The sequence below is a fragment of the Ahaetulla prasina genome, chromosome 13 (genome assembly GCF_028640845.1).
Source record: "Ahaetulla prasina isolate Xishuangbanna chromosome 13, ASM2864084v1, whole genome shotgun sequence".
Lineage (NCBI taxonomy): Eukaryota > Metazoa > Chordata > Lepidosauria > Squamata > Colubridae > Ahaetulla > Ahaetulla prasina.
In genome coordinates this window covers 19,767,085-19,786,891 of record NC_080551.1, presented here as the reverse complement: position 1 = coordinate 19,786,891, position 19,807 = coordinate 19,767,085, and the positions used below count along the sequence as shown (strand labels likewise).

The 19,807-nt window shown below is 45.5% G+C and overlaps 1 protein-coding gene across 1 annotated transcript in view; it reads left to right on the top strand.

Moving 5' to 3' along the window:
• The window catches only part of MYO5A (myosin VA), a 77,399-nt gene that overhangs the window by 16,291 nt on the left and 41,301 nt on the right, over positions 1-19,807 (top strand). The window contains exons 5-16 of the mRNA XM_058156470.1: positions 4,755-4,911; positions 6,552-6,695; positions 7,860-7,941; positions 8,765-8,872; positions 10,145-10,251; positions 10,813-11,078; positions 11,628-11,709; positions 11,967-12,107; positions 13,311-13,436; positions 14,116-14,199; positions 15,784-15,942; positions 17,153-17,250. Of these exons, the coding sequence (XP_058012453.1) occupies positions 4,755-4,911; positions 6,552-6,695; positions 7,860-7,941; positions 8,765-8,872; positions 10,145-10,251; positions 10,813-11,078; positions 11,628-11,709; positions 11,967-12,107; positions 13,311-13,436; positions 14,116-14,199; positions 15,784-15,942; positions 17,153-17,250 (1,554 nt within the window). The remainder of the gene's footprint in view (positions 1-4,754; positions 4,912-6,551; positions 6,696-7,859; positions 7,942-8,764; positions 8,873-10,144; positions 10,252-10,812; positions 11,079-11,627; positions 11,710-11,966; positions 12,108-13,310; positions 13,437-14,115; positions 14,200-15,783; positions 15,943-17,152; positions 17,251-19,807) is intronic.

Here is a 19,807-nt window from a genome sequence, read left to right as displayed (position 1 = left end):
GTAATGGGCGAAGGCTCCTTCCTCTCCGCCTTACCCATGCTGAGCGACCCCGCCGGGGCTCGACCCCCGCCGCCGCCGCCCCTTCCTCAGCCTCCCGGGGCTCGCGCTCTAGCAGCCGCCAAGCTCAGGCCGGACTCGGCAGCTCCCCATCAGCACTCGCACGGCGCGATTTGGGCAGGAGGAGTCGGGCTCGCTCCGTGGCGGTGGTGGCGGCGGCGGCGGCGGAGGCGGCGGAGGCGCCACCGCCACGGAGCGAGCCCGACTCCTCCTGCCCGAATCGCGCCGTGCGAGTGCTGATGGGGAGCTGCCGAGTCCGGCCTGAGCTTGGCGGCTGCTAGAGCGCGAGGCCCGGGAGGCTGAGGAAGGAGCGGCGGCGGCGGTGTTGCAGCCCAGCCGGGCTCGCACAGCATGGGTAAGGCGGGAGAGGAAGGAGCCTTCGCTCCATTACTCCGATGGAATGACCTTTTCTTCTGGCCTTTGGGGTGGCTCTCGCGGCGGCGAGCTCGCGCGGTCGGGGAAACCCTCCCTCCCTCAGCCGAGAAGGACTGCACCGCCAGGGCTTCCCCGCGCCAATGCATAGCCTCCTCGCCTTCTCCTGGGAAGGGCTGGATGGCTAGCCGGGAAGGGTTGAATAAGCCAACCTCCCTCCCTCCCTCCCTCCTCTCCCCCGCAAGCGAAAGAGCGTTTTCCCGTTGGAAGAGAGAGAGAGAGAGAAAGGAGGGGCCGTTCCTCCCCTTCTTTCATTCTTTCTTCTCCCTCCGTGCTTCAGAAGCTGGGCGTGTGTGTGCACGCCTGTGTTCCCTAGTCCCCCTTCCGCGGCGCTGGAAGAGAGAGAGAGAGAGAAAGGAGGGGCCGTTCCTCCCCTTCTTTCATTCTTTCTTCTCCCTCCGTGCTTCAGAAGCTGGGCGTGTGTGTGCACGCCTGTGTTCCCTAGTCCCCCTTCCGCGGCGCTGGAAGAGAGAGAGAGAGAGAAAGGAGGCCGTTCCTCCTTCTTTCATTCTTTCTTCTCCTCCGTGCTTCAGAAGCTGGGCGTGTGTGTGCACGCCTGTGTTCCTAGTCCCCTTCCGGCGCTGGAAGAGAGAGAGAGAAAGGAGGGCCGTTCCTCCCTTCTTTCATTCTTTCTTCTCCTCCGTGCTTCAGAAGCTGGGCGTGTGTGCACGCCTGTGTTCCTAGTCCCCTTCCGGCGCTGGAAGAGAGAGAGAGAAAGGAGGGCCGTTCCTCCCTTCTTTCATTCTTTCTTCTCCTCCGTGCTTCAGAAGCTGGGCGTGTGTGCACGCCTGTGTTCCTAGTCCCCTTCCGGCGCTGGAAGAGAGAGAGAGAGAGAGGAGGCCGTTCCTCCCTTCTTTCATTCTTTCTTCTCCTCCGTGCTTCACCGTGCTGGGCGACCTGGAGCAGCTGCTCTTCAGCCAGATGCTCGTGAGTCAGCCTGTCCCTTCCTTCCCGTGGGGGTCTGCCTTGCTGGTGAAGGTTATTGGGGCTTTTGAGCAAGGGAGGAGGAACGCGAGCACCGCCTTTCGCGCTGGCATTCCGGGATTTCCCTTTGTTTAGAGCTGGGAATCCTCCTTCCCCCTTTTGCACTCCCTCCCTCCCTCCCTCTCTCTCTCTCTCTCTCTCACACACACACACACACACACAGACTTCTAAAGTCGATTGGCACAATGCTAAGCAAACACAGCAGTGGGTCAAGGGTGAAGGGCTAGGAACCTGGCAGGTGAAAGGTTGAGCGACATGAAAGGCAAAGACCACAATTGTTTTAAGAAAGAAGCTTTAGCAGGGAGGGGGGGATGGGAGGGTGTTTTAAGTTTTGGCAAACAGCCAGGCCAACTGTATTGGAGAAGGTCACACAACTGGCCTTAACATTTTAGCTGCTGTCTTTTTCCTCACACTTGGGTTTAATGATATTAGAGACCCTTATTGCCCTGCCAAAAAAAAAAAAGAGCCACCCCAACGTCTATGAAAATTAACCTTCTCTGCCAAGAGACACTGTGCAGGGTATTTTCACTATTGGTGTGCATACAGGCTTAGATTTGTGCTGGGTTCTTAGTGCTTAGAGCACTGACCTTCAGAGGCACCCTGGTCCCTTGGAAGCTAAAGGAGGACTCATTTTCATGCTTGCAGTTGTATTGTCAATTTCTGTGAGACAATGTTGTTGAAGTAACTCACTCACTCATTCATTCATTCATTCATTCATTCCTTGTGTGTCCAATCACACTTAGCCAATAAAATTCTATTCTATTCTATTCTATTCATTCATTCATTCATTTTATTTTGTCAAATACATATTAAATAATTATATAAATATAAGCATGAATTGAATACATAAAAGGAATACAACTAAAGGGAACATTAGGACAGGGACGGTAGGCACGCTGGTGCTCTTATGCACGCCCCTTACAGACCTCTTAGGAATGGGGTGAGGTCAATACTAGATAGTCTTTGGTTAAGGCTTTGGGGATTTTGGGAAGAGACCACAGAGTCAGGTAGCACATTCCAGGCATTAACAACTCTGTTACTGAAGTCACATTTTCTGCAATCTAGATTGGAGAGGTTCACTTTTAAGTTTGAATCTATTGTGTTCTCGTGTATTGTTGTGGTTGAAGCTGAAGTAGTCATTGATAGGAAGTACATTGTAGCAGATAATTTTATGAGCTATGCTCAGGTCATACCAAAGGCGGCGTAGTTCTAAATTTTCTAAAGCTGGGAATCCTCCTTCCCCCTTTTGCACTTTTATTGTTTTTCGTTCAAATAAATATTCATGTTATTTTACTTGGCTCTATCTTTATTTTTTACATTGACCAGTAGCTGCCTCATTTCCCACCCTCGGCTTATACTCGAGTCAATAGTTTTTCCCAGTTTTTTGTGGTAAAATTAGGTGCCTCGGCTTATATTCGGATCGGCTTATACTCGAGTATATACGGTATGCGCAGAGGGGAGAGGAGAGCAATGGAAAGCAATAAGCCAGCTCTCAGGGAGAGGCAAATGCAGATGATAGCCAGCCCCTCCCCGGCTGGGAAATAAATAGGAGGGGTTTGGGAGTGGCCGGTTGTCACAGACAACCATTCATTTCTAGTATACAGCAAGCAATTCGGACTTCTTGACTAAACCCAGGTTTGTTGGGACTAATTACGTTTGGTTTTTTGTTTATCTACGTGAATAAAAGACTGTTCCTATCCTGTTTGAAAATATCATATTTGTTTCTACTCGCGAATAACCGGCTTATCATTACCTGCTAAGGCTGGATCAGAACAACAGTCATATGCAGGTAGTCCTGGACATTTGTTCAGTGACTGTTCGAAGTTACAACAGCACTGAAAAGAGTGACTTACGACCGTTTTTCTCACGTACGGCCATTGCAGCATCCCCACGGTCACATGATCGAAGTTCAGCTGCTTGGCAACTGGTTCATATTTATGACGGGCTCAAGTGATCCTCTTTTGCGACCTTCTGGCAAGCAAAGACAATGGGGAAGCCAGATTTCGCTTAGTCTGTTGAGTAATACTAACTCAACAGCTGCAGTGATCCACTGAGCAACCGTGGCAAGAAAGGCCGTAAAATGGGGCCAAACTCATGCAGCTGTCCTGTTTAGCAACTGAAATTTTGGGCTCAATTGTAGTCATAAAGTCGAGGACTACCTGTATTCATATACCATCTAAATTATAGGTTTATACATTACAGGGCAGGGATCCTCAAAACTTTTTAAACAGGGGGCCAATTCACGGTCCCTCAGACTGTAAAAAACGATGTAAAAAAGATGCTGAGACTCTAGAAAGAGTGCAGAGAAGAGCAACAAAGATGATTAGGGGACTGGAGGCTAAAACATATGAAGAACGGTTGCAGGAACTCGGTATGTCTAGTTTAATTAAAAAAAAGGACTAGGGGAGACATGATAGTAAGTCTTCCAATATCTCAGGGGTTGTCACAAAGAAGAGGGAGTCAAGCTATTCTCCAGAGCACCTGAGGGTAGAACAAGAAGCAATGGGTGGAAACTGATCAAGGAAAGAAGCAACTTAGAACTGAGGAGAAATTTCCTGACAGTTAGAACAATTAATCAGTGGAACGACTTGCCTCCAGAAGTTGCGAATGCTCCAACACTGGAAATTTTTAAGAAAATTTTGGATAACCATCTGTCTGAGATGATGTAGGGTTTCCTGCCTGGGCAGGGGGTTGGACTAGAAGGCCTCCAAGGTCCCTTCCAACTCTGTTGTTGTTACTTTGTTACTGTCGGGCGGCCAGACCAGGTGGGTGGTCGTGGCTAGGTGGTCATATGACTGGGTGGGCGTGGCCAGTTTAGCAGTCCATTAAACAATACACACAAATTAAACTTTAATTTGTTATGCTCCTGGGAATGGAAAGCAGGTTAGTGAAGGGATGTGGCTGCCTTGGGTACATGTGAAGAACTTCAGTTTGTTTGTGTGTGTGTGTGTGTGTGTGTGTGTGTGTGTTTCTCCTTCTCTCTCCCTCTCTCGAGGCCGAGGATGCTGCCCAAGAATGGGCCTGTTTTTGGCCCCCTGTGGCCTCTGTACATCCCATTTTTGGCCTCCTAGGCCTCCAGAAGGTGGGTGGGGGCAGTTGGGTAGGTGGGACGATGTAGGCGGGCCAACCTCATGGTCCTGCGCGGGCCAGATTAATGGTTTCGGTGGGCCGGATTTGGCTGTTATAAGGTTTCCTGCTTGAGCTGGGAGGTTGGGCTAGAAGACCTCCGAGGTCCCTTTCCAGCTCTGTTACTCTGTTAAATGATTTTTGTTCTGTCTCAGGGATGAACGAAACCAGTCCATCATTGTAAGTGGGGAATCAGGAGCCGGGAAAACTGTGTCTGCCAAGTATGCCATGAGATACTTCGCCACAGTGAGTGGGTCTGCCAGTGAAGCTAATGTGGAAGAGAAAGTGTTAGCTTCTAATCCTATAATGGAGGTAAGACCAGAATATGGTTTAAAAAATAAATAAAAAATTAGAGAGCAATTTTGCCACCGGGTGACTTGTTTCCCCTTTACTGCTTCAACCATACTGGATTATATATCTGATTTAACTGATTTAAATTTTGAAGGTCTAGAAGGTTTTCAGAGAAAACAGGAAAATGATGGAAGCCCTTAAAGATACAATGCAAAAGAGAAATAAATGGGGAGGGAAGGTTAAAATATATATATATATATATTCTCCCATATGATATAGATACCAGATGTAGAATATTCAGGAGATCTACTGACAAATCCAGCATCCCCGTTTTCTTGAATATTTCAAAATCTATTTTTTTCCCCTTGTTTTAAGCATTTCTTGAAACTCAAAACCAAAAATGGAGGTGACCCTAATGCAACTTTGTCAGAGGTGTTTTTCATGTATTCAGAGCTCAGGTAATTCTGCCTGGTTTGCCGTGCTGTGTGGAATTTGCAAGCAACTTCACTGAGCAATGATTAGTAAAAATGTATACTAACAGATAGGCATGCCGTGTGTGCATTTTCACTTTTCCTTCTAGGTGTACAAAGATTCCTGACCTGATAGGGCAGGGGTGAGCAACTATGTCAACTTTAAGACCTGAGGACTTCAACTCTCAGAAATCCTGAGCCACCATAATTTAAAACATGCATTAATATATTTTTTTTGAGCCTATGCAAATCCCTGGTGATGTACAAATGCAATCATTGTTATCCTCCACCCTCAGTCTCCAACAAAACCTCTGATTCAGTGTTAGAATGAAATAATCCAAGTTTGTGAGTGTAAGCTGCACTGACACTAACATGCAGTTATTGTTAACACAAATATATGGATGCATTTTCTGAAAGAAGGTCTGTTGGGGTAGTGTATACTTAACTTGTACACGGTTTTTAGTAAGACAATTCTCTGTGCCCACACACAAAATCGATCTGCTTGTGCCTAGTAATATTGTATGCATGTGAATATGTTAACCGGAGACATGATATAGATTAAATTAGGGCAGGGGTCGGCAACCTGCGGCTCTGGAGCCGCATGTGGCTCTTTCATCCCTCTGCTGCGGCTCCCTGTCGCCGGTCAGCTCCACAATTGGTAGGGCTTTTGGTTAGGACAGGTAGAGGAAAAAGGACGCCGCGCTAGGAGGAGACTCTATGGTGGAGGAATCGGACTTCTGTCGGCAGGGGGAAAAGACATCACTCTAGGAGACTCTATGATGGGGGGAACTGGACTTCTGGTCAGCAGGGGGAAAAGACGTCGTGCTAGGAGATTCTATGATGGGGGGAACCGGACTTCCGGTTGGCTTCAGAATTGAACGGGGGGGGCTTCCGGTTAAGACCTTTGTGGCTCTTTGAGTGCTTAAGGTTGCCGACCCCGAATTAGGGGTAGAGGCCTTGCTTTTAAATATGATTAAAAATCAGCAATTGTTAAAAAAATAATTCTCAAATGTGATGTAGTCTGTCTTTTTTTCTATATATGCACATGTGTTCTTAGAAAACCCTAATCTTACAAGAGGCATCCTCTTCCCATGTGTGTGAGAAAGAAACATTTCTTAAGGTGCCGTTTATAATGGGACTGTTGTTGTTGTTTTTAAGATTTTTGACCCGGTCCTCTTTCCTTCTCCACAGTCTATTGGCAACGCCAAAACCACAAGAAACGACAATAGCAGTCGCTTTGGAAAATACATTGAAATCGGTTTCGATAAGCGGTATCGAATCACAGGGGCCAACATGAGAACTTACCTCCTAGAAAAATCGAGAGTGGTGTTCCAGGTAAAGTGGATTCCGCCTTATTTTGAAGTTGCATCATGGATGAGTTGGGAAACAAAACTCTGCATCTGACGGGTTACGCCTGGAGTGAGATGTTGTTGGTTTGCCTCCCTGCAAACTAGAGTGGGAATGGCTAATTTAAGGAAGAAAGGTATCTATACATCTATTGTTCCGGAGGGAGTCTCAAGAACCAGTGGAAGAAATTAGAAGGGAGCAGATTATGGGTTGTTTTAGTCAAAACTTTCTCAGGATAGTACAGTATGTGTCGCACAGAAATTCATCCATTGTATATACTACTTCTGTGTATGTATTTGTGTGCAATTTATTTGTTCCTGGAGACAACTGTCTGTGTGGTTGCTAAGAGTCAGCACTGACATTGTTGTGTCTGCGCCTCCCGAGCCGGGCCCCCTGCCAGAAAGTGACTTGGAAAGTGAGAGGGAAGAATCATCAGGACTTGCCTCGGGAGCACCGGCTTCCCTGGCTCAGCTCCAGGAGCCAGAGGCAGGCCAGGTGGAGGAGATAACAAGGCCTCCATCCCCTGACTCTTTCCCCCCCCCAGGCCACGCCTCCAGACCCAGCTGATGGCAATCAGGCCTGGCTGGACCCAAGGTTTCGTAGGCAGGAGAGGCGGGAACAACAAGCAGGGGTGAGGCTGGCCTAGGAAATGCTGAGTCATGGAGCGATACCCCACAGGATATAAAACCAGCAAGAGCTGCTGTGCCTCTTCGTAGCAGGCAAATCAACTGCTTAACTAGAGCTGAAGTACTGTTTGTTCCTGGGTGACTCATCGGCATCAAGGGAGATAACAGAGTCACTTGGTATACGCTCGCTAGTTTGCTGCCAGAGCTGATATGCCGGCTAATTAAGCCATTGGCCTAATGATTTTATTGAGGGTTTTTTATAGTGGGGCTTTTAAAATTTTTAGAGTTTTATATTTCTATTTTAATTCGTTTAGCATATTTGAATCAGATTTTTAACTTGTATTGTATTTTAACTTTTTTTGATATTTATGTTTTATTCATGCTGTACACCGCCCTGAGTCTTCGGAGAAGGGCGGTATAAAAATTTGAAAAAAGACAAAAGACAAAGACATCGCTCGGACGGAGGCGAGGGGGGACAGAACAGACATGCCTAGTTCATGTCAAATATAATCTGTTTGTATTAAAGGCGGAAGAGGAGAGAAATTACCATATCTTCTATCAGCTTTGTGCTTCTGCGGCATTGCCTGAATTTAAAGCTTTGCGGTTGGGTATGTAATGGTATCAGTTGTACCACATTCTGGCATTTACCGAAGTACTTTTATTATCTATTAATGACCATCTATCTTCCATGTGCACCCAGTGCTATGCATATTACAAACATTTTACCTATGTCAGTAATCATTTATGAGAAATCATTATTTGCTTGATCCCTCTGATTGTATCGAACCTCTGATTTTGAACTTTGAACATAAATTGGGTTTGATTCTGGGAGAGCCTAGTTAATTTTATTTTATTTGTGTTAGTAATTTCAGCCTTCAAAGCAAGGGACATAAATTCTTAATAATGAACAAATAGTCAATTTGCTTGGCTGCAGTTACTTGACTGTGGCATGAAAGTCATAACAGCATTTTGAAGTGCATTTTGTTATAAAAAATAATATTGTTTTTGGGCTGTTGGTTTGAGCTCCGAACTTGGCAATCGGGTTGCAAATGTTTCGTCACCATTCGAGGATACATTGTCAGTGCACTTTGAATTGTGCTTGTCAGAGGAGCACAATTCAAAGCGCACTGACGGTGGCTCCTTAAATGGTGACGAAACATTTGCAAGCCAATTGCCAAGCTCAGAGCTCAAATCAACAGCCCTACCAAACAATAGTGGGTTTCAAATCCTGTTACTACCAGTTTGCTCGTGGGTGCCTGCACACACACAATGCTTCTGCGCATGCACAGAAGCATCTGGGTGAGTGGGCGGAGCCTCCCACTGCCACTACCGGTTCGCCCAACCTGGGGCGAACTGGTAGCAACCCACTACTGCTACCAACCCGAACTATTAATATTCAATTACATTTCAATCTTGTTTTTGTTCCAATAGGGAATGCAGGCTATTTTCACTATACAAAACAAGGGGGAAGCCCAGAAATTGACGGAATTGATGACGCTAAGGAAATGCTTACCACTCGACGGGCTTGCACACTTTTGGGTAAGCACGCAACTCTTCAAATTGCTTCGTTTAGGATAACTAACCCAATTTTGTATATTATTATTTGCAAAAAAAGAAAAAAAACCCTAAAAGGGCAAATAGCTGCTTAAGAGAAGGTTCCACCTACTGAGCATAATACAAATTGTTCTGGGGAGCTTGCTAACTACTATTTGACATCTCAGAGGCACCAAAGAGGAATGGAGGACGAGCAGATGTCTGTTTCAGTGACAAATAGCTCGGCTTTCTGTGCAGGGATACTAAGAGCAGCTGACTTTCTGAGAAGAACAAGATTTGAAGCACTGTAAGGCTGTCTAGGCGTTTATTGCTTGGTGCAAAACTCACAATTCTTTCACCAAACACATATGCTTTGTTGGAGGATAAAAGTACGCATTTATGAAAGTATTGATGCGTTGCTTTGAATTATAAAAATGCTTCAGTGATCTACTTTAATTATTCAAAAATGTGATAACATTAGCATAAAAACTATTTGTAAGAAGGCAAATATTAAGGGGAGGGGGTGGTTATAAAGCAGAGATATCACCTTGCCAACAAAAGTGTGTATAGTCAAGGCTATGGTTTTCCCAGTTGTAATGGATGGCTGTGAAGGTTGGACCATAAGAAAGGCTGAGCGTCAAAGAATCGAGGCCTTTGAACTCTGGTGCTGGAGAAGACTCCTGCGAGTCCCTTGGACTGCAAGGCGATCCAACCGGTCAGTCCTAGAGGAGACCAACCCTGACTGCTCTTTAGAAGGCCAGATCCTGAAGATGAAACTCAAGTACTTTGGCCACCTAATGAGAAAGAAGGACTCCCTGGAGAAGAGCCTAATGCTGGGAAAGATTGAGGGCAAAAGAAGAAGGGGACGACAGAGAACGAGGTGGCTGGATGGAATCACTGAAGCAGTCGGCGTGAGCTTAAATGGACTGCGGAGGATGGTAGAGGACAGGAAGGCCTGGAGGAACCTTGTCCATGTGGTCGCAATGGGTCGGACACGACTTCGCAACTAACAACAACAACAAATGTAGGGACATAGGAACATTTATAGTTTATGATGATAAAAAAAAAGCTGTTTGCATCTCTTGCAAGTGAGAGTCTGCAGTCTGAATACTGGATGTGGCTGTAATTCTTGCCTTTTTGGTAAAAAAATAAAAATAAAAGGTGATGAATTGTTACCTTATTATTAATTATAGCTTGTATTGTTCTTGTTTAGGTACTTAATAGGTTGTTGTTTTTCAAAGCAACTTTTTTTTAATCTTCCCCTCCCCAATACAACAGGCATTGTTGATTCCTGTCAGATGGGAATTTTCCAAATCCTTGCTGCTATTCTTCACTTGGGCAATGTGTCCTTCACATCTCGAGATGCTGACAGCTGCACAATACCCGTAAGTTCCAAAATAACTTTAGATATTCTCGATCCCATTAATATTGCTAACCTCCCTGCTCTTCCTTGTGTATTTGTGTGGTAGTTGTCTTGCCAAAATGGAGATAAGATGCATTTCCTCCATCTCTCCTATTTTTGTTTTCTTTTTAGATTCTTTCTCATTTTTCTTCAGAGTCCATCTTTCCAACTGGAAAGACTTGAGAAAGTCTTAAATCTAAGGCATGGTGGGGGTGGGGGGGTGGATTTTGAGCGGTGCGGTGGTCTAGGGGTGGAGTTCTCGCCTCACAATCAGGAGGCTGTGAGTTCAATCCTAGGTAGAGGCAGATATTTCTCTCTCTGGGCATAATGGGAATGTATCTGCTGAACAAAGCTCTGCACTGGTGACAGGAAAGGCATCCGGCCAATAAACCACTCAGCTCCATTCCGACTCCACCCCGCAAGGGATTATGGGTTCGTTAAAAGAAGATGATGATGGTGTGGGGGGGGGGATTTTGGCTGCTTGAAAATATTTAGATGTCTAGTTAGGAATACATGTTGTTTTCAACCCTTATTGTCCTTGTAGCCTAAACATGAACCCCTCAGGATCTTCTGCGATCTCATGGGAGTGGAATACGAACAGATGGCGCACTGGCTTTGCCACAGAAAGCTTGCTACTGCCACAGAGACCTACATCAAGCCCATTTCCAAGCTGCAGGCGATCAATGCTCGGGATGCTCTTGCGAAGCATATCTACGCGAACCTTTTTACCTGGATTGTAGATCATGTGAACAAAGCTTTGCAGTCCACCGTGAAACAGCATTCTTTCATTGGCGTATTGGACATTTATGGGTGAGCGCTTTCCGTCTCAGTATTTTTATCCAGTTTCTGGTACCATCGTAATGATTTCAAGTGGTATAGTAAAAAAAAAAAAAAAAAGATAGATTCAACCTTGAACTACAAATATTTTCCTTCATTGATAGATTTATCTAAAACAATATCTTGACGTTTCATCGAAACAGGTTACATAATAGACCAGGGGTTTCCAACCTTGGCAACTTTAAGCCTGGCGGACTTCAACTCCCAGAATTCCCCAGCCAGCTTTGCAAAGCTGGCTGGGGAATTCTGGGAGTTGAAGTCCGCCAGGCTTAAAGTTGCCAAGGTTGGAGACCCTTGTAATAGATAAAACAAAATAGCTTACATTGAGAAGGACTGTTTTTTTTCCCCCCTGGAAGGAAGGTAGACATTGGGTAAATATATTTTGTTTGTTTGTTTTCGTCTTGCCATTCCTTTCCATTTTAATACAGCTGAAATAATTCAGCTGAAGCTTTTACCTGTCAGCCATGCAACAGTTCGTTGAATACCTTTTAAGATACGCTGAAAGTTGATTTGGTCTTTCAGGTTTGAAACATTTGAGATCAACAGTTTTGAACAATTCTGTATAAATTACGCCAATGAGAAATTACAGCAGCAGTTCAACATGGTAAGTAAGAAACTTGGGGGTTTTGGTGCAATGCTCACCACCCGCGGCTTAATTATCAGATGTTCTGGATTAGTAGTTCAGAAGAAAGTCTTTTATCATTTTCTAGAGGGATAGCTGTGTTAATCTGTTGCATCTGGCAAAACAGGCTGTCCGTTTCAATTTCTGTGTCAGCGTTAAAGCCCCAGGAAAAACACACAAACACAAAGTCAGTACCGTAATCTTGCCCTGGATGATCCATATTCCGCCCTCTCACACAGCACGTCTTTAAGTTGGAGCAAGAAGAATACATGAGGGAACAAATTCCTTGGACCTTGATTGATTTCTACGACAATCAGCCCTGCATTAATCTCATCGAGGCCAAAATGGGAATTCTGGATTTGCTGGATGAGGAATGCAAGGTAGGTCAGTCCAAATTTCCCTGCGGGAGAAATTTCCGCAGAACAAAGCAGAAAGAGTTAAATACTCATTTATATCCTCACCGGTCGAGTGAGATGCCTTTTTCATCTCGTTCGGCACAATTTGCCTGATGGTATGTTCCATGAGCGGTGGCTCAGTGGCTAAGACGCTGAGCTTGTCGATCGAAAGGTCGGCAGTTCAGCGGTTCAAATCCCTAGTGCCGTGTAATGGGGTGAGCTCCCGTTACTTGTCTCAGCTTCTGCCAACCTAGCAGTTCGAAAGCATGTAAAAAATGCAAGTAGAAAAATAGGGACCACCTTTGGTGGGAAGGGAACGGCGTTCCATGCACCTTTGGCGTTTAGTCATGCCGGCCACATGACCACAGAGATGTCTTCAGACAGCGCTGGCTCTTCGGCTTTGAATCGGAGATGAGCACCGCCCCCTAGAGTCAGGAATGACTAGCAAATTTTGCAAGGGGAACCTTTACCTTTACCTTTATGTACCATGAGTCACATGGCTCCTGTCAATCCACAGCTTCCATAAGCTTCCATTCCCATTATTTGAATGCAGTACGGGGCCGATTCTCACCCTGGTCATCACTTCTTTGCCCTCCTACCATCGGGAAGGAGATATAGAAGCATGGCCAGCCGCACAAACGGGCTGAAGAACAGTTTTTATCCGTGGGCTGTCAGACTCCTGAATGAGAAATAACACCATAACTACATAGTATGATGGACTGCAGGGCCGGCGCAACCTGTAACATGTTCGCACTGATGCAATAGGACTGGGTGTTTTGTTAATATGATTTATTGGGTTAGGGATTTTTTTTTTTTGTCTTCACTGTGCATTGTATTGCGTTGGGGAGGTGGGTGCACTGAGGGAGCTCCACCAATCTCATTGTACATATGTTGTGCAGTGACAATAAAGATTTGAATTTCAAATTTCAGTAGCTGAGTTTTGCTCGGGGTCATTTCATGTGTCTCTTTTGCTAAACACTCCAGGATAGAAAGAGGGGCACGGTTCCCCTGTGGACAGCACTAAAAAGCCAATTAAAAATGTTACAAAATTCCTGCACAGGAAAAAATGGGAATATCTCTTCCTTTCGCAACGGCACCGTTTATAACTTTTCTGTGACTACTGTTTCCCCCCGTGGCTGTGTTCCCACTAGAAATGTGAAGTCATCTCCCCCTCTTTCTCTTCTCTAGATGCCTAAAGGTTCAGACAACAGCTGGGCCCAGAAATTGTACAATACTCACTTGAATAAGATGGCACTTTTTGAGAAACCTCGATTGTCCAACAAAGCTTTTATTATCCAACACTTTGCAGATAAGGTAAAGGCTTTTGTTTCCTGGCTGATGATGTGGATATTATCTCATCTCCATCTCCGCCCACTTGTGACTGCATGACTGTAACTTTGTTGCTTGTATCCTTGCAATTTATATTGATTATTTCCTAGTATTATTTCCTAGTATGATTCGATTGCTTATTTGTACCCAATGACTATCATTAAGTGTTGTACCTTAAAATTCTTGATGAAAGTATCTTTTCTTTTTATGTACATTGAGAGCATATGCACCAAGACAAATTCCTTGTGTGTCCAATCACACTTGGCCAATAAAGAATTCTGTTCCATTTCATTCCATTCCATTCCATTCCATTCCATTCCATTCCATTCTATTCTATTCTATTCCTTTTTGCTTGTACTTGACTTGGTCTGTCAAAAGATCTTTTTGCAGTTGTTATTGGGAGGAATTCTTTAGGCAGAAAATATTTGGCAAGCAATTCAACCAAGCAAGTATGCTTTGCGTTGAATATGATCACTTTCTTTATTAACTACCACAGTCAGAAACATTGGCAAAGCTTATAAATTTAAATCTGAAATTGGAAATCTCATAAAACAGAAGACGACTTTTGTGCTTATCTGGGTGTACCCTATCTTTCTGGGCCACTGATTCCATACTATTACTACTACAACCACTGTTTGGTAAACTTGGATATTTGCATTTCCAGGTGGAGTACCAGTGTGAAGGATTTTTGGAAAAAAACAAAGATACTGTCTATGAAGAACAGATCAATGTTCTCAAATCAAGTAAGGTTAGTGTTGAAATGATCCTCCCTGCCACTTTTTTTTAAAATTTGAATTTATATCCCGCCCTTCTCCGAAGACTCAGGGCGGCTTACATTGTGTTAAGCAATAGTCTTCATCCATTTGTATATTATATACAAAGTCAACTTTTATTGCCCCCAACAATCTGGGTCCTCATTTTACCTACCTTATAAAGGATGAAAGGGTGAGTCAACCTTGGGCCTGGTGGGACTTGAACTTGCAGTAATTGCAAACAGCTGTGTTAATAACAGACAGACTTAGTCTGCTGAGCCATCAGAGACCCTTCACTTAACCATCACAATTCTATAAAGACTGAATTTTCGTCATTGAAATCCGTTCTGATTTCAGCCCCTAGAGAAGAGCAGGATATGATTTTAACCAGTTACAGCAATGAATAGGTGCAATATGACAGTCTACTCCTTTCTGATAATATTATAGAAAGCTTGAGTACATAATTAAAAATCAGAAAGGAAGCGTACTTTCCTCCTCCTCGTCTGATTTGGGTTACCTTTCTTGGAAGCTTACAGACTTCAAGGCATTTGAAAATAATTCTCTTCCACTGTAATCTCTTCTTTAATGGAAGATTGTCCTGTTGTCAACTCGCAGAGCATCCCTGGCCTGCTCTCGAGTTGCCATAGGCAATACTAGGAAACCGACAAAACAGCACGGCAGCCAAAAACAAAAGCACATTCCAGACATATCTCTCTCAAGGCTGTCTCCCAGGGCTACCCACAGCGGCTGGAGGGGAGCGATCACATGGAGGCGAATGTGATTGATGACACACCCTGGGGGGAGGGGGGGAAACAGAGTCATGACTGGGGTGTAAATTATGTGAGGTCAAAGTTGACTTCACTTGGAACGATATGAAACTCCTAATAAATAACTGGATTTCTTTTGTAGCTTGGCTTGAGGCTCATGATTTAATTAGGGCATCTGTCGGAACCCTGACACCTGTATTTCAGCGAAGGTGCCAGTTTTTCCTCAAAATTCACGAGGCAAAAGAAATAGGAGCGAGAAGTACTAGGTGTCAAACTTCACAGCTGTTAGATTGAGCAATATATGGACAGTTTCTGCAACATTTACTTGGTGGAAGGGCCTCTCTCGATCTGTTTGTGGCTGCATGATTTGAAATAACTTTTTGCTCTGATGGAAGCCTAAGAGATTAGGACTGTCGCATCTGCAGCACGCTTGGAGTGAGTTAAGCAGTGTAGATAACTGCTCGGCAGGAGCAGTGGAGAAGGTCTTGCATCATCACGTTCTCCTTGTCAGTAAGCCTTACAGATGCTTCTGATTGGCCTCCATGTGACGCAGACTCCTGGGCCATCTGCGCCATTGCTCTAATCTAGAAAAGGGGCCATTCTTACATTCTTCTGCTCATTTAAATCAACATGTTTTATAAAGCAAAGCTAAACTATCGTATTTTTTGCAAGCATTTGGAAAGCAACAAAACCAACCCACGAATGATCATCTCTTTTGACTTTGGTTCCCCTTTTTATTGCATTATGTCAGGGAAAACTTTCTCTTTCCTAACTCAGCGATGTCCTTTTTAAAAACTCTTGTGTCCGAATCAGTTTAAGATGCTGCCCGAGCTGTTTCGAGCGGAGAAGGTCATCAGTCCCACCTCAGCCACACCCTCTGGTCGTATCCCATTGTCTCGAGCGGCCGTGAAACCAGCCAAGTCGAAAATGGCCCAAGCAAGCAAGGAACATAAGAAAACCGTGGGGCATCAGGTAAAGGAAACATATCACATTTCTCTGCTCCAGGCCATTTCTGGATTGTGCAGCCCCAAATCGCTCAGGGCTGTCCCTTGTGATGATTTTTTTTTGTTTTGTTTACATTTATATCCCGCCCTTCTCCGAAGACTCAGGGCAGCTTACAGTGTGTAAGGCAATAGTCTCATTCTATTTGTATATTTACAAAGTCAATTTATTGCCCCCCCCCCCCCAACAATCTGGGTCCTCATTTTATAAGGTAAAGGATGGAAGGCTGAGTCAACCTTGGACCTGGTGGGACTAGAACCTGCAGTAATTGCAGGCAGCTGTGTTTTAATAACAGGCTATCTTACAGCCTGAGCCACACCGCGGCCCTTGATGATGAGAGAAGAAACATTTGTTGTGACCTTTTGTAGAGAAATAGTGAAATTTTTTCCCCACAGTCTACCTCCACTTTTTAAAATGATCTTTCCTTGGCTATTAGTTTGCCACTGCAGATGCACTCTCTAAATCTTATAAAGAGCTCAATTAAGGGTTTAGGATTCAGGGAATCCTTGACTTAAGGTCTGTAACTGAGGCCAGAATTATGGTCATAAGTTGTTGCAGTCGTTAAATGGATTATCACATTATCAGGCCCTATTTTATTGCTGGGCTTGTTAAGCGAACACCAGTCCTTCGGGAGATAGGGCGGTATATAAATATGATTAAATAAATAAATAAATAAATAAATGATTGTTAAGCAGATGTGGCGGTCATTAAGTGAACCTATTTTCCCTGGGGTGTTTTTTTTGGCTAGAAATGGGAAGGAAATGCTGTAAAAAAAAACACCCTACAGAAAACCATGGTCATGTGACTATGGATGCTGTAAGGAGCTGCTTGTCAGGTGCCTAAAATTTAATCATGTGACCATGTGAGGCAGCCGTGGGGCCATCAGGACTTCAAAAATGGCTCATAAGTAGCTCTGGGGACATCCGTCATAACTTTGAACAATCACTAAGCAAGGATTACTTGTATTTCTTGGACTATGGCATAAATCTGATCTGGATTTATTTCAGTGATGAATACAGATGCAGACTGACTTTAAAAAAAATGTAGAGAGTAAATGACTTGTCATTTATGTGAGTTGTTATTAGGAATTGCTGCATGGGGAGGTTTCAGTCTAAAGAAAGAAAAAAATGCGTCAGTGGTTTCCTTGTACATTTCCCCCCCTTTTCGATCTTTCTTATAGTTCAGAAATTCTCTGCACCTCTTGATGGAGACCCTCAATGCCACCACTCCACATTACGTTCGGTGTATTAAACCAAATGACTTCAAGTTTCCATTTATGTAAGTTTGTGATGCTGTTGTATTTACCCTCTGAACGTATATTGTGTGTTCTGACCTAGGCTTCCCCAAAAAGCACGAAGCTGGATTCTGGTCCTGACAAAACCCCTTTTATTAAACAAACAGTGAATTCCTCTCATTCACCTTCAGCAAAGTCTTTCAAGGGAGAATTTACAGTCACAGACCTTATCTGGCTTGGAGAGCTGCCAGGCCCAACCAATTAGGCGAACTAATTGTCTCCTGCAAACTTCACTCCCCTTTCGTTCCTCTTTTATTTCCTCTGGGAGGGGCCATCCATCATCCACCTGTGGCCTTACTCCCAAGTCAACCCTTGTTCTTTAGCTGTTCCCTTCGTCTGGCAACTCTGCACATGCGCACACTGGGAACAGGCTCCAGCTGTTCGTCTGCCTCACTGATGTCTGACTCTGTGTTCTGATCTAGGCTTCCTTAGAAATTAGTCCCAGCAAACCTCTTTGATTCATACAGCTGTAAATTAACATTTACAGTCTGCAAGGCTTGATAAACAGTCTTTCAGAGGAAGGTTATCAACACCCACCTATCTCACATGGAACACTGCCAAAGAGCTAATTTCCAGATGCAGGGCAAAGCCAAACTTGGCACAGAGTCACAAACAGAATTTTCAAATCTTGAATAGGCCAGATGAACTAACTGCTTCCTGCAAAAGCTCACGTCCCGTTCGCTTTTCTTTTATGTCTTATGGGAGGGGCCAATCATCTCCAAGCCTTACTCCCAAGTCGACCCTGTTTTTTATTATTTTTTTTATTATTATTATTTAAATTTTTATACCGCCCTTCTCCCGAGGGACTCAGGGCGGTTTACAGCCAGATAAAATGACAGTACTATTACAAAATAAATACTATTAAAATACCACTAAAAAACTTATTCAAATTGGCCGCAATTAAAAGTTAGCAAATAATAAAACCCATTAAAAACCCATTCAAAACCCATTTAAAACCCATTCAAAACCCACGAATTTTAAAAACTAATCCAGTCCTGCGCAGATGAACAAATAAGTTTTAAGCTCGCGACGGAAGGTTCGGAGGTCCGGAAGTTGACGAAGTCCTGGGGGGAGTTCGTTCCAGAGGGCGGGAGCCCCCACAGAGAAGGCCCTTCCCCTGGGTGTCGCCAGACGACACTGTTTCGCTGACGGCACCCTGAGGAGTCCCTCTCTGTGAGAGCGCACGGGACGGTGAGAGGTATCCGGTAGCAGTAGGCGGTCCCGTAAGTAACCCGGCCCTATGCCATGGAGCGCTTTGAAGGTGTCCACCAGAACCTTGAAGCGCACCCGGAAGGCCACAGGCAGCCAGTGCAGTCTGCGCAGGATAGGTGTCACACGGGAGCCACGAGGGGCTCCCTCTATCACCCGCGCAGCTGCATTCTGGACTAACTGAAGCCTCCGGATGCTCTTCAAGGGAGCCCCATGTGAGAGCATTGCAGTAATCCAGGCGTGTCGTCACGAGGGCGTGAGTGACCGTGCACAGGGCATCCCGGTCTAGAAAGGGGCGCAACTGGCGCACCAGGCGAACCTGGTAAAAAGCTCTCCTGGAGACGGCCGTCAAGTGATCTTCAAAAGACAGCCGTTCATCCAGGAGGACGCCCAAGTTGCGCACCCGTTCCATCGGGGCCAATGACTCGCCCCCGACAGTCAGCTGAGGACTCAGCTGACTGTACCGAGATGCCGGCATCCACAGCCACTCTGTCTTGGAGGGATTGAGCCTGAGCCTGTTTCTCCCCATCCAGACCCGTCGGCTTCCAAGCACCGGGACAACACTTGATAACCGTTGGGGTGGCCCGGTGTGAAAAGTACAGCTGGGTGTCATCAGCGTACAGCTGGTACCTCACACGAAGCCACTGATGATCTCACCCAGCGGCTTCATATAGATGTTGAACAGAAGGCGAGAGGATCGACCCCTGCGGCACCCACAAGTGAGGTGTCTCGGGCCGACCTCTGCCCCCTGTCAACACCGTCTGCGACCGATCGGAGAGATGGGAGGAGAACCACCGATAAACGGTGCCTCCACTCCCAATCCCTCCAACCGACGCAGCAGGATACCATGGTCGATGGTATCAAAAGCCGCTGAGAGGTCTAATAGGACCAGGGCAGAGGAGCATCCCCTATCCCTGGCCCTCCAGAGATCATCCACCAACGCGACCAAAGCCGTCTCAGTGCTGTAACCGGGCCGGAAGCCGGACTGGAGCAGGTCTAGATAGACAGTTTCATCCAGGTGCAAGGAAACTGATATGCCACCATACTCTCTACAACCTTCGCCACGAAGGGAAGGTTGGAGACCGGACGATAATTACCTAAAACAGCCGGGTCCAGGGAAGGCTTCTTGAGGAGGGGTCTCACCACCGCCTTTTTCAAGGCGGTCGGAAAGACTCCCTCCACCAAGGAAGCGCTCATAATAGCCTGGAGCCAGCCTCGTGTCACCTCCTGAGTGGCCAGTACCAGCCAGGAGGGGCACGGGTCCAGTAAACATGTGGTGGCATTCAACCTCCCCAGCAGCCTGTCCATGTCCTCGGGAGCGACAGGGTCAAA